Source organism: Lotus japonicus, chromosome 4 (genome assembly GCF_012489685.1).
Source record: "Lotus japonicus ecotype B-129 chromosome 4, LjGifu_v1.2".
Lineage (NCBI taxonomy): Eukaryota > Viridiplantae > Streptophyta > Magnoliopsida > Fabales > Fabaceae > Lotus > Lotus japonicus.
This window is the reverse complement of record NC_080044.1, coordinates 8,335,040-8,352,375: the sequence shown is the minus strand read 5'-3', so window position 1 is coordinate 8,352,375 and position 17,336 is coordinate 8,335,040. Positions and strand designations below refer to the sequence as shown.

General features: G+C 35.8%; 2 protein-coding genes across 2 annotated transcripts; one reads left to right on the top strand and one right to left on the bottom strand.

Moving 5' to 3' along the window:
• Window positions 1–196: 196 nt before the first annotated feature.
• LOC130715335 (acyl-coenzyme A thioesterase 2, chloroplastic-like) lies at window positions 197–4,685 on the bottom strand. The gene is made up of 5 exons (XM_057565422.1): window positions 4,009–4,685; window positions 2,901–3,078; window positions 1,359–1,828; window positions 925–1,053; window positions 197–637 (listed from the first exon to the last, which is right to left on the bottom strand). Exons 1-5 carry the CDS (start codon window positions 4,498–4,500, stop codon window positions 500–502), a joined length of 1,407 nt encoding a protein of 468 aa, XP_057421405.1. The 5' UTR covers window positions 4,501–4,685; the 3' UTR covers window positions 197–499.
• A 5,779-nt stretch (window positions 4,686–10,464) lies between these two features.
• On the top strand, window positions 10,465–13,791 carry LOC130714697 (transcription factor bHLH30-like). Its single transcript, XM_057564623.1, has 2 exons — window positions 10,465–11,212; window positions 13,026–13,791. The coding sequence occupies exons 1-2, from the start codon at window positions 10,886–10,888 to the stop codon at window positions 13,521–13,523; spliced, it is 825 nt and encodes a 274-aa protein (XP_057420606.1). The 5' UTR covers window positions 10,465–10,885; the 3' UTR covers window positions 13,524–13,791.
• The last annotated feature ends 3,545 nt before the right edge of the window (window positions 13,792–17,336 follow it).

The window sequence follows — 17,336 nt, the reverse complement described above, 5'->3', positions numbered from 1 at the left end:
TACAGAGTTTCTCAATTATTGCCATTTACTTGATTTCAAAAGTTTGAGAATTGCGTTAGGCAAGCTACTTTGTGGAGGAATGAGGCACTTCAGAACTTCAGCAGCGGAATAAGACAAAGGTTTTGATACCCTTTAGCAAATTCATTACCTTCTGTGCTGAACTAAGAGAAGCTATTATCTTGTAAACTCCAAAACATGAATGGAAAAGTTTTATTCAAATTCCAGGTAGAATATAGCATGCCACTGATATTCTCCCTCTAATTCAATCTACAACTATGACACTTGAGACATAGTCAAGAAAGTTCTACAAATATATTCTATTCAGAGTTGTTTATCCTAATTCCTATACACTTTTAGACCACTTGAATATTACCTCTAGAGGTGCAGCCCGTGTAGAAAATGATTAATTAATAAACATGGTAAAATTAGTTTAAAAAAATTGTGTTTCTGCTAATTTCTAGACAGTTTTATTATCATTGTAGATTATGATAGACTAAACTTAAGAGCTCTCCGCATCCATGCGCTCAAGAACCTTTAGTGCTTCCTCTTCTGTCGCAGGAACAACATTTCGAATTTTCAATCCATTTTTAATGGCTTCAGGATCAACACCAAATGTGAAGTAGAATCTGTTGGATACCTGTTTGAAGAAAAGCATGGAATGAGTTGAAATGGTCAAGGATGTGAACCTGTAAATCTTTAATCAAAATGTGGCATTTTTTTTATTCTTTTAGATAACAGATATATAATATGACATGAACTTGTCCATCTGAACTGTAAAATAAAATTGGACAGGAATTTGCAGACAACAATCCCTGGAACTATTTGCTCTCTGTCTCTCTGAAAATATTATAAGAGATAATTTCTGAGATAAGGAAATTTATGTGCATCCAAAAACCTCAGATAAAATATAAGGCCATTGCTCACCTCACTGGACCGGTGCTCAGGCTTTGTCACGTGTGCAATGACTTCCACATTCACCAGTGGTTTAGCTGGGTTGTCAAGTTCTGTGTACAGAACACAAGATTTGAGACGAAGAAAATTTCCAACATCTACCTGCATCATCAAGTTGTTTTCAGGTCAATATAATTGTTCTTTTCTACTGACATCTTATTCAAGATACTGTATTTTTTACGACCTAGCACATGTTCCAGGGTGATGATAATACTTAACTACTCAAAGAAGATCATTGGAAAAAGAAAATCACATAAATGAGGTAACAACTATGATCTTTTTTCTCAGAGAGTTTCATAGTTAAAAGATAACAACCAGAAGGTACTGCTGATTTTTAACTTCAATTCTGTGCACGAAATTCAGTTCACTTTATATTGGAGAAGATAGTGTCCTCAGTGGCAACTTACAGGCTTAAAAAAATCAACATGATCAACTTCTAAGAAATGAGGTGCTGCACCAGCAAAGGCATAAGCCGTTGAAAAGGCAAGTTCAAATGCTCTTCTCATCAGAAACCCTCCAAATATACGACCGTGGATGTTTCTTTGCTGTGGCTGGCAGATAAAAGAGTTTTGGAGACAAGTATTCTTCATCAGGATGCTATCTCTGTCAGCCAATGCCGGCATGTCATCAAAGATACGCCCTTCAGCCAATAGTGCATTAAGCCTGGTAGTGTCTCCTTCCCTCTCTCCATGTTTCTGTTCTGCTTTCTTTTGTTTCCTTAATTGGTTCCTCTGCTCTGCTTCTTCCCGGAGCAATTTTTCTTGCTTCGTTTCAGGCGAGACTTGGTTAATTGCGGCTGCTTTTCCCGTGGTAGAGTCACGAGCCACAAATGTGAAGTTAGCTACAACTGCTGGTGTGTTTGAGATATTTGGATTCTCTGTCAGCAAGTTTCAGTGTCAGTTCAGGGCACAATTAGCATGACAGATACCATGCAGAACTGTTAGATTATTAAAACTCATGACACCACAAAGATATGATTTGAGCTTATAAAACTAAAACATCATGAATGGGCTTGCACTCAGTTTCCATGCGCTGTTATGATATTACTAGTAAATTGAACTGAAGAGATGAGAAAACCAATTCAGTAAAACCTGAAAAGGCTCAGCCACCCCATTACTGGAATTTCATTTCCATTTTTCCAATTATTCTAAACCTCTTTCCATTATATTTTCAGCAGCATATTAGTAAGTTTGTAATAATATTAAATTACAATATTCACACAAGACAGCTTATAAGGATGTAGAATTTACAGACATGGATATGTACTAAACCTTTCTCCTATACAGGGTTTGAATTGCCAATTTTTTTTTGGGGGGGGGGGGGTGTATAACCAAACTGTGATATGTTTCAGATTAACTATTTACTAGCAGAACAAATTCATCCAATTTAATGACTTTTTTAGTGAGTGTTTGTTTTCCGTTGGTTTCATCGCTAAAGCCCATTCGTATCATTCTGATGCAGAAAAGCTAATGGAAGTAGGAGGGTGGATTGGAAATAACATACGCTTATGTTTATCAAATGTTTTTGCAAACACACCTTTAGCCCTTGGTTTGTCTAAGGATCGTGTTTTTTCTAAGGATCAAATGAAGCTGTTAAATTTCTTTTATATTGCATTCATACTCAAACTAGGGATCCGACGAAGCTGTTAAGTTTCTTATATATCGCATTCTTACTTAAACTAGCACACTTTGACAACCATTACATTCTGCATTGAATGAAAGTAAACTTGGATTACTCAAATACTCACACAAAAGCTAATTGAGTAAAATTCAAGACATAACACGTTTAGTGTTATGTTATCTAGTAACATGTCATCACTCATCAGTCTACTTCAAAGCACTTTATGACTAGTAATATAAAATCACAGCGTTGATTGCTGAGAACCCGTTACCCCATATAAAAGCAACGGTTAAAGAGAGTACAATCAAGTTGTATTAGTCCTGCAGTACCTTGTGCTGTCTGGGTCATTTCCAGCTGAATCTCCATGGATGACCGCCCAACCCAGGTGACAGCACCAACAATAGTGTAATCAGCATCAATATGGATTGATTTCTTAAGAACCATCTTGTCCACTGCAGCAGTGACCAATAGAAGGGGCCTTGTTGTGCCATCTTCATAACAGCAGTGCTGTTCAAAGGAAAGGAAATAAGCTTCAATACCAGAAAAACTATCAAATAATACAAATGGCCCAATTCTGATTCTGAGACACCCTCAAATTTTACACTTATTTTACACCTATCTCATTCACTCTTTTCTTTTCCTATGTGTATCATTTTCTCTTTTACCAGATTCAATTCTAAAACACAGAAACTACTTACAAAAGCTTCTTTACGAAATTGATTACAACAATAACAACAAAAGCATTATCCCCCTGAGTGGGGTCAGCTATATCGATCAGAATACGCCATTGAGCTCCATCAAAAACCAAAATTTGTACTGACAATGATGTCATTTTAATAAGATCTTTCAATGTTCTTTTTGGTCTCACTCTAACCCTCATCACAGGACTAAAGAAAGACCATATCAACTATTATCGCTGGTGCCTCCAAAGGTCTTCTTTGTACATGTCTGTATCACCTTAATGCTAGTGCCTCCAAAGGTCTTCTTTTTATATGTCTGTATCAACTTAACCGATTTTCTTTCAGCTTCTCCTCGATAGGCGCCACCTCAATATCTCCTCTAATAAGACCATTGCGTATCCTATCATTTCTCTTTGCATAATTGACTATGGCTTCATAATCAATGTAGATAGAAGGGTTTCTAAACATGGACTATACATTCACTTTTATTTTTCCACTAAATATATCTCTTTCACCACTTCCTGCATACATCCAAAGGTGTGAAAAAATTCATTTTTTTTAAAACAATCTTCTTAGGTACATTAAGCTACAAGCCATACAAACACACACATGTTCACCCAAATTAAGGGTCATGATAACAAAACACAATATGTTGAACTTGATACCAATTTAATACCATAATCAAAACCCATGACTATAAACCTGAAATAAGCAAAACCCAGAACTTAATTTTTCTCAGAAATGAAAAAAACCTGACCTTGAATGCAATGGTTCCAGCTAGAGCATCAAAATCCTCAACGAGCTTTCCCATCCTAATATGGTTCCAAGGATTCCTATACTGCTCACGAAGAATGTAGTCAGAAGAGAAATTGTAGAAAACACTAGTCCTGCTTCGAGAAGGAGCTTTGGGAACGGCTTGAATCTGTGAAGAGGAACCATTAGCATGAAGGGGTTTTTCGAAAATGGTGGATCTGGCTTCCCAGAGAGCGTGAGTGGCAGGGGAATGGTACATCCCAGGCCACAAACTGATCGGTTTGCGGTTAGAAGAGCCTGCATCGATGGTTGTTGGGTCTGTGGAATCAGAATCAGGAGGAGGAGGAGGAGGAGGAGGGACACATGTGCAATGGGATTTGGTGAGGTGATTGTGAAGATGCAGATTCAATGGATTGAGAGAATTGAGTAGTGTGAGTTTGAATCTGAGAAGGTTGTTGAAAAGTGTTGTTGGTTTTGAGTTTCTGAATGGTTGCATTGTGTGGAATGTTGCATGGAATTGATGGTGATACCTGGATTCTGTATGTATCTATTTTGTAGAAGTTGAGGTAGTAATGAAATATTCCATCAGTCAAAATTGCATCTACATTATACAATTGACATACACATTTCTAGCAATTTTTCGTCGTCGCGCGAACATTAGACCAAGTGCAATGGGTGTTGAGAAATTTTTGTTGAGTTTTGTTTAGGGGTTGCAATGGATGTTGAGTGTTGTTGAGAGTGATGTGGAGGAGAGAGAAGCGTGATAAATGTTGAGGAAGCTCAACATTGTTGAGCCCACTGCCGGATGCCACGCGTCAGCCTCTGGTTGGCCTCTCCCAGGCGCGTGGGCAACACGGCCAGACAAGGCGCGGCGCGTGGGCAACACGGCCAGACAAGGCGCGTCACGCGCCTGGGAGGAGAGAGGAAGAATCTGCTTTTTTTGCTACCGCCATGTGTCAGCATGCCGTTGGCTATCCGGATTTCTTTTATCCTCATCTTTTGAACTCAATTATTTCATCAAAAAAAAATTTCTTAAAAAAAAAAAATTATACCAAAATTCATGATTTTTTTTCTCTATAAATAGAGACTTGGTTCGTTTGATTTGGACACAGAAAAAAAACCAAATTTTTTCACTCTCTTATTATCTCTCACCATCTAACTATATTTCTATTAGCTTTTCTTTTGAAATGGATCACAACAATCACCATTTCAACACCCAGAATTCATCTCTCTTCACTATGATTGTTGAGGATGAACGAGATTCATATGCTCAACGTTGGACCGATTTTGAGCAATTTGGGGAAGGTGGATCTAGTACATTGCAACCATACTCGACCGAGGTGTTACCCGCTTTTGCAAATCATGTGCGTGCTAGATCCGAGTTGCGTGATTCGAACGTTCATCACGAACTGCAAGCAGATCTAGTGAAGCACATATGGACAAAGTTTGCAAATGCTTCGTGATGGAAGATGATTTGTATCGTACTAATTACGTTATTTGTGTGTTGTGTGCTTAGTTTGTTGTCTTGCATTTTAAGTTAAGAAAATAAAATAAATTATTGTGTGTTTCGTTTGTCGTCTTCCATTTTTTAGTTAAGGAAATAAAATAAATTATTGTCTATATTAAAAAAATTGTTAAGTGTTTATTATTTAATTTAATTTAAAACAATAATTGTAATTTTATGTAAATAATAAAAACAAAAATATAAAATTAAATAAAAATATGAAATAAAAAAGTGGTGGGGTAGAGTGAGTGGTGGGGTAGGGTGTTGAGAGAGAAAACCATTGGAGTGGGTAATTGTTGAGAGTTTGTTGAATTGGAGAGAGAAGATGATGTGGAGTGTTGGGAAGAGAAAAAGTGGGGTAGGAAATGGGTAAACAAAACATTTTTTGTTTAACCATTGTATATGGTCTTAGTACTATCGGAACACTTATTTTTCTCTCATCGTGTTTCTATAATCTTGAGATCGTAAAGATGTCTTTACATTTAATTTACACTCACACCAATAGTGATATAATGAGAAAATAGAAAGAAATGAATAATATGATGTGTGGTGTATGGTCCTTGACCCTTGTTGGTATTTGAAGGGCTTTTATTTTTTACTCGTATTGGCTAGGTTATTGGGACCATGCTTTGGGCCTAATTATGTTTTAAGATTTAGTATCCATGGAGTCTTATTGGGTCAAGTGTGTTTAGGCCCATCCATGTTCCTTTAGCATCATCCTCGTTGGTTTGTTTGTGATTTTTCATTCATGAATCATTTGGTAATTTTCCTCATTTGTCAAAAATTAGTTTCTCTAGAGTTTTCTTTCTAGGATTTTATTGCACACTTGTGGCTTCTTATCCCTTAAGAACTATCAAGAACCCATTCTTTTGTGCCGTCTTTATACCTAGGTTATCCCTCTCGTGAGAGTGTGGTGCCACCGTTAGCCCTCTTTTCTCATCCACTTTGTTGTTTTCTTCCTTTTGGTTACATAAATTTAAGGTGTTATCGGTTCCATAAGCTTCAAGCAAGCTAGATCCTACAAGTATGAAGGGGGCTTATGTTCCGATCGACTCTCAAGCCACACGACCCTAAGACATTGTGGTCGGCCCACAAGTGTTTGCACATAAGCGGACACCATAAGAGTGGTTTGCGCGACCTGATTTAGAAACAGACCACCAAACTCAACTGGAAGTGTCTGACCGACCTCGCAAAGGACTGATATAGACTTCTTATGCAAGACGACACCAAGCCAATCGTGCATTAGGAAGTTCCACTTAAAGGACTTCCCTCACACTTGTAAAGACTCCAAAAACGGACATCAATCCTATAAATATATGTTTTTTCGTTCATTTATGTAACATGATATTCATTCTTATCATTTCCCTATAGTTTCTCTAAGCCTTATGAATTTTCTCTTTGCTCATTTACCAACTTAAACGTCAGAGTGTCTTTTGCATGTACTCCCCCTATGCTCGAGGCTAGTACCACCGCTTTCATAGGCCAAGCTCTGCCATTGAGGACAATAAGAAAAGCAATATTAATCAAGAATTTAGGAAGAACACTTTTTTTCTTAAAAATGTTTGTTATTTTTTTTTTAAATGAAGAGAATACTGAACATTGAACATTGACCGAAGATGCTCATATAAAATTTTGGGGCCTTTTGACTTTACATGTTTTCAACCACCCACAAATTAAGTGTATATAATATATGTTGACTTTGCTCGAAGAGTATGTTGTCCAACAAAGTAATTTGTAAACGATATTGGAATCGAAGGTTCCATGTGATTTGCAATGTAGATTAGGATTTTCAACAGGATGCCACAAAAAATTATTTAACCCTGAAACCAGCAAGGGTTGATTTCGATGTCCCACCAAAACCTTTTTAATTTGGACAATATTATTGTATTGAAGTCTTCTTATTGGATCTGTTGAATACATTGACATATAAAACACCTGTGACATTGCAGCCTTTGAAGAAACGCCAAATAAAATTGCTGTTATATCATTTTTGTAAACCAGTTTGCAATTTCCATGCGTTGTTTGACATGGACAGGCTCTGTATCATTTTCATGCTGATTCAATATCGACTCATTGCTCAGCTTGAATTCAAAATTTTCATCAGCTGGGAGATCATTATCAAGCATCTATAATGTACTATTATGTATATTATAATTATCTATCTCTATTGGCTTAATCTCCATACAATGCAAATTTATTATACATTGTCCTTAATCCTACAAGGCTAATGAAGAATCAAATCAACATTGCTATGTGTGCCCCTTAATCCTACGTGACATTGATCGTTTGGCAAGTTATCAACTCCAGACCCAGGACACTATTTAGCGATGGAATGATAGTTTCACTGGCTTCCAGCACCTATTCTATGTCTTGTGTCTGAATAGTCCTCTTTAAACATAATTTGATAGCCATGTTCTAAATTGAATAGAATATTTGTGTAATTGGTGTTTTCTATTAACAATAGTAAAGATTGGAAAACAAAACGAAAAACGGTTGCACAACATATGGGGTTGTCTAACTCATGATAAAGTTTGGGTTAAATAACCCACCATCCAATCACATTGGAGATAAATGAGTTGGAAATAAATTAATAAATAAAATATAGAAATTCCAACTCACTTATCTCCAATGTGATTGGATGGTGGGTTATTTAACCCAAACTTTATCATGAGTCATTTAGACAACCCCACGACATATTATTAGTGCTTTTGTACCTATTTGTTACTTTTGATGTGTTGGACATGTAGCTTTTAGAGAGCTTTGAGTGAAATACAAAGTTCTACCTTATTTATTTTTTTATCTATGGGTTTCTGACGTGAATTTTTCTTTTAACTTGATTCGAAGTCTTAGTAAAATTTTGGGTTCACAAATAGTTCATTGTAATCGAGAAATAAATTTTTTATTTATTTATTATAAAGACAAATATATCATTTTGATTTTATTTCTCTTTTTTATCTCCTTCCTACTTTAGACAACCACCCTCTTATGTACCACCTTGCCAAGTTCCAAGATTGTTCGGCCATTTCATTTTCACTTCTCCATCATCGTTCACCCACATAGACCCAATCCCTCCTCATGTTCAATCAAATGATGCAAAAATAAATAATAGCTAATGTTGCATCGAATATGGAGAAAAAAAAATGACATTTAGGGTTATTTTTTGCCGACCAGTCCTTACTCCTTAGGCCTCGTGGATCCCTTACATGTCCCCTTGGTCTAGCAGAAGATTTGGGGTCATCTGCTTCAACAACATCATCACCAGCGTCCATCTCTTCGACCTCAACCTCCGACACCATCCAATAACTTACAAATCATTATGTTTTCTATTCAACTAAATTATAGGAGAAACTACTGCTATTTTTATTTCTTTAATTTTTCTCATTTTTTTTTCATATCAAATAACTTACAAATCCATTTTCTTTGTAAGTTTTTTTTATTCCCTTCACCAAAAATAGGGTAAAAATGTTTCCTATTCAGCATATTTTATATTAGAAATTATAAAAATATCAATTTTTTTATTTTTTAATCTTTGATAATATGATTGTGGCAAGAGTTCCTAACCAATTATTTTTAGTCAAGAGAGGTATTCACATTTGACATTTGATGCTTGAGGGAAGGAAGCTGCTGGGAAGGTCCAGCACTTCAAGCATCCAGTCATAAATCACAACGTCAAAAAACAAATATAACAATTATTTTCAATCACGAGTCTAATTACTTTATTTATATAGTTATGAAAGGGATAATTTAAGCCTTGCTTGCACGCCTCCAAAACTAAAGCAGCAAGAAAGTGGAAAATAAATATATCAAACATTTGGTTGGCTTCCACTTCTGCCAATTATTATGCAAACAGCATTGGCTTACGTGGTTTGATTAACGTATTTAAAAAAAGTGCACTTTTTATGTCACAAATGGAAGTGATAGTGGAGAAATGAGTTATTGATATTTAAAACCCAGAAATTACATCCAGTAAAAGAGCACCCACCGAGAAATTAACCCAGAAATCCAGGAAAACTTATTTTGTAAAGATCCTTCAAACCACATTCAGAGCAAAATTTCATGCAATTTTTTGGGATTGGTTAAATAACTCTAGGTAAAGTTTGAGTTAAATCATTTTAGTTCTAAGCGAATCAATAATATTTTAGATAAGTGGGTCAGAAATTTCATATTTTATCACTTATCTTAAATATTATTGGTCCACCTAGGACGGATGTTTTTTTAACTTCGCTTATGGTTATATAGATAACCTAGGGAAAAATACATGAAATTTTGCTCTTAATGAGGTTCGAAGGACCTCTACAAAATAATTTTTCATACAAATCAATAAGTCACGTGAAAATTTTTGTTCTTCTATTATGTAACCGACCGGTTTAAACGATGACTCACCAGTTGACGTATGCTTGGATTTCAGTTCATTTGTCTTTTAACTCGCTTTGCATACATTTCAAAGGATAAAAATGCAAGTGGAAGTGATAACTTCCATTAATTGGATTAAAAGTACTCTTAATTTGAAAGTAACACAAATACAAACACATTGGATTGTTGATACATTGATTCAGACCTCGTTTGAAAGAGCTTATCTAATAGCATAAGTGCTTGTGTCAGTGTTTGGAAGATCGAGTTTATACAAACAGCTTATGGCCTCATGGCATACCATAAGCTGTTTTGAGCTTATTTTCATAAGTTATTCATGATAACTTATGAAAAAGAGTTTATTCTTATATAACTTATTTTCAATTTAATTTAATAAATTATTTAAAATAGTTTATGAATAAGCGTTTGTATCATAAGCGCTTATGATTAAACTATTTTTCCAAATGGGGCCTCAATATCTCAGCCGTCAATGACATTAGAGTTTTAAAACACTGTTTATAAAGAGACTTTACTATAAAAAATTTAAACAAAAAAGTAATTAACGAGCCCTCTATAAAACAAGTACATATATTCACCATGAGACCAATGTTTCTCCTCGATACATTGCATATATAATATATCAGCTCAAGAACTGTTCTCTATCTAGCTAAACAGCCTTGCTTGAACACCGCCATTCTCTGTACTTTGATTGAAGCACGCGTCAAGTCTCACTGAAACTCTCAGTTCCCACAATTCTTCTCCCTTTTTGTCCTTTCCCACCTAGAAATGGTTTGATTCAAATCCATCAAGAAGAAAAATGTGTTTCTTTTCACATTGATCTTCACCCTTAACCCTCTTCAAGGTTTTTTCCCTTGTGTAATGGAAGTTATGACCAACAACATCATCAACAAAAAAACCAACATAGCAGGTTCTCACAACATCATCCATCTCCAAAAGCTTTCTTCCTGGTTTTCTTCTTCTATTTCTCTAGTATATCAATCACCACTTAAATACAAGGTTCAGAACAATGGTTTATACTTCCTTTTGTGACAACAATTCTTCATCTGGTTTCAATCCTAATTTGCATGACGTTGGAGCTAGTAATTCCAATGGTGTTTCGCGAGGTAGGTTGTTATCATCATCGCGTTCAATGGTTTTTGAGAGTGAGAAGTGTGAGCTTGTGAAACCCCCTGCTGCTGCAACTGCAAATAAGGTTGGAACTGGAAAGAATGAGCATTCTGAGGCGAAAGCTTTAGCTGCTTTGAAGAGCCATAGTGAAGCTGAGAGGAGGAGGAGGGAGAGAATAAATGGCCATCTTGCAACACTGCGTGGTCTTGTGCCCTCCACTGAAAAGGTGTGTTTTTAGTCCTCAAATTGTTCTTTTGTTGTCTTGGTTATCATAATAATTGAATTCTCATTCTCTGCCGCCTCTTCGGTCTCTACTGCTGTAACATAATATGTGTATAAAAGTTTTGACCAATTTAAATTTTTATGAATCAATTAAACTTTTTCATATAAGAATCAAGGGTTAAGAATTTGCAGAAAAGAGCTGCAGAGAATATTGCTGCAGACGATCCATCTTGTAATTTTTAATGAGTATTGATATAATTATTTTAGGTTTTAGTTTTGTGATTTCAATTTGATTGATATAATTGAATTACTCCTTTTTAGCATCAAAATATGACTTTTATATAGTTGTTCCAACTTCCAATCAAAAGATTATGATCAATATAAATTTTGCTGAAGCAACATTTCTAAATAAAGCTAAGCAGCTCTTGCATAAGAACTATGGTAGTGCTTCTATGAAATGCATATATTATGAGTTAGTGAGTATCCAACACACACATAGCTTGTCCACATATGATTCTGTTCATTGTTCATTAATTAGTAAGCCATAGACTATTGTGATTCTGTTCATTGTTCATTAATTTGTGCAGTGTGTCCACATAGCTTGTGCCATTATTGATTTATTTATAATATGTTGAAAGGATACTGGTTTTGATTGGAACCAGTTATAGGTAATAGGTAATACTATTACTAAAAAGGCAAAGGAAACAAATTATAAAAGCTTAAGCAAAATATAAAGTCAATTTTGGCACGGTATTTTAATTTGAACACTCTTTATCTAAAGATATAAAGAAATTAAATATTTTCACTAGAGTCAGAATGACCAAAGATATTGCTATCAAGTGTTGTAGGCGTGCCAGCTGTTCTTCTGGTATTAGTATGTGACTTACATGTTGTGTTTTGATATTTGATTTTTGCACCGCCATCTACTGTTTATTGGCTAACTGAGATTCAAGTGTCTATGTGCTGTCTCATTATTCCTCAATATTCACATAGTATAATCAACAACCTTCAATAAATTAACTCAAGTTGTTATCAAAAAATAAATTAACTCAAGTTGCTGGGATCAGCTTGTGCTTTATTGGAGATATTAAAATGGTTCAAGTAATAGACTTGTGAATTTGGCTCACATCCCGGCACAACTTAACTCGTCTTCAATTTAGGTTGGTCAAAATCCATAACATGCAAATTTCAAGTTAGACTGATCTGACTAATCCAACCTGTAGGTCGAGTGGGTTCACACTCGATTTGTTTTATAGATTTTTTGCTAAAAACCAACGAGCCAACTCGCGGTCGGTCGAGCCGGATTGGTCCAACTCACTTTCCTGGCAACTTGTGACAAGTCAACCCAGATGGGTCTCGTTGATCCATTTTGACTGCTCGACCATTACCAAAGGATCACTCAACTTGAGTGGTCGCCCAGACAAGCTCTAGGATTCAATACATTTGGCAACAAGTTTGGGTAATGATAGAAAAGTAAATATAAAATCATTTGTGTCTTTTATCTAGACGCGTAAGTTTTTCAGATAGTTGGTTCCAAGTGGTCTATATAGTTCAATTCTTAAAGTTCTCCATGTGCATTATCCAAGTTTCAAACCTCATAGAATTTGTGTTAGGCTAAACTCAATCCCAAAAGATAGTTTAATGATGAAGGTTGTTTTACCCTTTATAAAAACTATTTGGTCATATCTTTATTCAATGTGGGACTTGATACCATTTTAGGATTTGGGTTACCCCTGACCCTATCCCTTCAATTTCTTTGAGAAAAACATTTGTTAAAATGTGTTGACTTGATTTGGTGGGTGAATTGTTAATTGTAGATGGATAAAGCCACATTACTGGGTGAAGTTATCAGCCAAGTGAAGGAATTAAAGAAGAAAGCAGTGGAAGCAAGCAAAGGTCTTCTCATCCCAACGGATTCTGATGAAGTAAAAGTTGAACTATGCGATAATGGAGAAGAAAATGAATCCATTTCTTACATGGCAACTGTATGCAGTGATTACCAATCTGAGATACTATCTGATCTAAAACAGACACTTGATGCCCTTCAACTACAGCTTGTGAAGGCTGAACTTTCAACATTAGGAGAAAGAATGAAGAATGTGTTTGTGTTTACATGTTGCAAAAGGGAAAATGTGAACATTGAGGCATGTCAAGCTCTTGCTAGTAATGTTCACCAGGCTCTTGGCTCTGTACTTGAAAAGGCTTCTAATGCACTCGAATTCTCGTTCAGAGCTTCAGATCGATGCAAGCGGAGAAGACTAAGCTTCATTGAATCATCTTCTTCCTCATGCAACCATGAATTTTGTTCATGCTGATGGGAACTGTTTTCGGTGTTATATACTTATGCAAAACTGGGTTTCTATTTATTCTTGAAGCAAAATTTACAATGTTATTGAACTCCAAAAACGGCTTATATTAAAGTTGTTATTATTGTATATGTGAGGGGAGCTATTGGAGATTTGTACTACTATTATTGAGTGTAACCTCTACATGTGTGTTTGGACACATTACACATTGACACGGGTGCTCCATCGCATATGAAAGCCAAATTTACATATTATAGCAATGCGATTTTTCTGTGTAGGGGCATGTGGTGGGTGCAAATAATCCAATTTGATAATTATCTATATGAACTTGAAGAATCAATTTACAGGATTGGAACTTTCTGATTGTCAAGACATTGAGAAGGTAGAAGCAAAGAAAGACGCTGAAGGAAGAAACAATCTTCTTATGAGAATCCCACAGGCTTTTCTGTCAAGCCTGAAGGCATAGAAGGACCAAGTAAGGTTAGGGACTGAAAATACATGAGATATCATCCTCCTGACCAAAACATTGGAAGCACATCAAAGGGGGTCACAACAAGATCAAGGGTCCAAGACCCAAACCTAAATGCTTTCATCACAGAAATTGAGCCAAAGAACATTGAAGAACCTCTACAAAGTGAGTAGGCCTTTATTTTGAAGCAAAACTTCTTTGCATGCCATAAATTTAGAATATGGCCTTATTTGAAGCAAATTTGGATTTGGTTGGAGACCTGGATTTAGTCAAGCAAATAGATGCAAAATGATGAAAAATAGGGTATTAATGGTCTACCTCTCCATTCACATAGCCTTGGTCAAGCACTCACTCGGTGTCACGTCCAACATGGCCGCGATTCAAACCCTCATTGTCGAAATCCACAATTTCATCTTATCTTTCTCTCCAAGCTACCATTGCTCTCGACCTCTCTCTCAATCTCATCTTTTATCGTGATCTAAGAATACAAATGGTATCTAATCAAATACAGATTCAATCAGTAGAAAAAACTTAAACACGACAAGCCATTGAGAAAGTTAGGGGGAAGGAGAGGAGAAAAAAAGAAAAAGGGTCACCATTACAAAGGGACGAAGAGAGTTTTGACTTGTGCATAAGAAGTAAAGGTAGAATCTTGAAAGAGGGGTAAGTGACCGAGAGAGGAAGAGAGTGAAGTTTTGTGTTAAGCGAGGCTTTGGCTGCAAGATGGGTACGGATAGGGAGCAATTTTGGGGATCATATTAGCTTTGGGATGTTGTGGCTCAATAGAAGAAAGAAAAAGAGAAAGAAAGAAATAGGGTCACCGTTACAAAGGGACAAAGAGTTTTGACTTGTGAGCAACAAGTAAAAGTAGAATCTTGAAAGAGGGGTAAGTGACCGAGAAAGGAAGAGAGTGAAGTTTTGTGTTGAGCGAGGCTTTGGCTGCAAGATGGGTACAAATAAGGAGAAATTGTGGGGATCATATTAGCTTTGGGATGTCGTGGCCCAGTGGCGTGGTGGTTTGGTGGCCAATGGTGGCTGACAAAAAAAAAAGAAAAAAAATAAAGGGGAATGGGGAGGTGCTAAAAGTGATTTTTTTTAAAGAGATCAAAATTGATATAAAAAGTTCACGTGATCACTTCACGACTGACTAGTCTCCCCACATGGACAATATTGGACAATGACACGTAAACAAGAAGACATCAATTGTACTGATTTAAAAAAATCAGTGACCTATAGCAGTGAAAACTTTTTATAGGACCAATTTAGATTCCTTAGTCAAAGACCTACATATTTTAGGCTAACGTTGTTACAAGAGTATTAAGGATAGAATCAAGACACAATAACGGGTCGTTAATATTCTCATATACTACATGAGGCAACTTTGTTATGATAATTTTTACATTCCTAAACCTCACTCCACAAAAAATTCTTCCATCAGCCATAATAATTTCATGGGTTAATGGTCAAATTAGTCCATAATTTTATAACCGAGTTTGATTTTAGTCTCTCTAAGAAAAAATGACGTTTAGTGACGATTAAAAACCGCCAATAATTGTAAAAATGACCACCACTAATTATAAAAATGACCACCACTAAACGTCACTTTTCCTCAGAAGGACTAAAATTAAACTTACTTACAAACTCAGCGAATAATTTGACCATTAACCCTAATTTCATTATAGCTTATCTATAAAAAAATAATCGAATCCCACTTAAACTAACGCAAAACACCATTAGACATTGAGGCCACTTGTAACAGCTAACAAACTTTGATAGGAATATAAACCTCCAAACGGCACCCACTATATGACACCAAATGACTTGGACGAATGGTATCAAATTCCAAGTAAATCACTTTACCCACAATTTAACAAAGCAAAAAAAGAGATTCCTCGGGTTTGTGTAAGATACCCTCAACACTTGACACAATTTCGAATAAATACAATGCATCATGTCCTAGTATTTATTCCTCCAACTGTTTAAATCACGCTGATGTGAATAATCAACTACAAAGGGAGCCACAGAGCATCAGCATGTGATTAATAATAACTAGATTTTGCTTGGTGCTCAAATTCGTAACAGTATCATCCATTTCTTTGGAAACGACAGGGACCACACACAAAATAATTGCAGGAGTCACCTCGTAATTATAAATAAAGCTCAACATATTATATCAAACCATTTATGACATACAATTTTCAGGAGTAGCATCCGAGTTTCACGATAAAATTATTACAAAGCAATTGTCCCACTATAGAGAATGATACAAAATAACTTGGCTCCATCCCTGGACATTTGGGGACCAAAATGGCATTCCAAGGTCCAAGATTCCTGAACCTCAAAGGACTATAGAGAATGATACAAAATAACCAATGGGATGTGTTGGATGAGATGAACTACTTCCACTCGAAAACCAACAGAACCACCTCAAAAATCATTAGAAATAGCAGCAAGTATGGACATTCACAAGGTTTTATAGACAAGCCATCATAAGAAAAACAATGAAGAACAGTTCAGTAGAAACAAACAAACAACAATATATTTGACCTAAACACCAACATATTGCAAAGCATGATCCACATATTCAAGGGTAGCAAAGTGCAAGACGGGCACATAAGCAACATATTTAGAGCCCGTTTGGTTTACCGCCGAAAAAAGTTTAAAAGCGGGAAAGTAACCCTTGCTACTTCAAAAAGTATACCGAGATGTGTTTCTTTTTTGTTTTCATATTTTATGGAAGTAAATGAAAGACTCTTGTCCTGTTCAGCTTTTGTGCTCATATCCTATTTCAGCATGTCTACCAATAAAAAATCCTATTTTAGCATAGCAGATACAAAAAAATGTTAACTTCTTTCCCTTGCTTTCCTTTTTCTTTCAGAGGGTTGGCATGAACATGGAGAAAGGAGGGAGCTTAAAAGTTTATGTGCAACCAGTGTGATACATACATAATGAATCCTTGACTTGCTATATTAGTGGCTAGTTAACAACGACTCAAAGTGGCGTGGCCAAGCTAAATTACATATATAACAAGCTAAATTGGGATTTAAGAATCATGAGAAGTGGAAATTACAACACAGTCCCTATGATTTTTCAGCAGTTTTAAAAATCATCATCACAACATACATATTTGGGATTTAACTAAGCCAAAGTGAGTACTGTGCATTAGAGCATAAAGTGTGGAATTATAGCCATGGATAACCGTGGATTAGAAAATCAACAATTGATATTTCAATAACTTCATAAATTGTTTTAAATGTGCACTGATTGCATCACAAACAAAACCGTTGATTTTCCAATTAACGATTATCCTCGTAAATATCCTCTAAACAGCATATGCTCACTTTAGATGAGCC

What these genes read in the sequence shown, in the direction of transcription:
- LOC130715335 (XM_057565422.1), bottom strand. Translation starts at nt 4,500, where the DNA reads ATGCAACCATTCAGAAACTCAAAACCAACAACACTTTTCAACAACCTT. An exon ending in CTGGAACCATTGCATTCAAG is followed by an intron (nt 3,079 to 4,008) that starts GTCAGGTTTTTT and finishes TCCTTTGAACAG; the next exon opens with CACTGCTGTTATGAAGATGG. An exon ending in CTGAGCACCGGTCCAGTGAG is followed by an intron (nt 638 to 924) that starts GTGAGCAATGGC and finishes TTCTTCAAACAG; the next exon opens with GTATCCAACAGATTCTACTT.
- LOC130714697 (XM_057564623.1), top strand. Translation starts at nt 10,886, where the DNA reads ATGGTTTATACTTCCTTTTGTGACAACAATTCTTCATCTGGTTTCAAT. An exon ending in TTGTGCCCTCCACTGAAAAG is followed by an intron (nt 11,213 to 13,025) that starts GTGTGTTTTTAG and finishes TGTTAATTGTAG; the next exon opens with ATGGATAAAGCCACATTACT.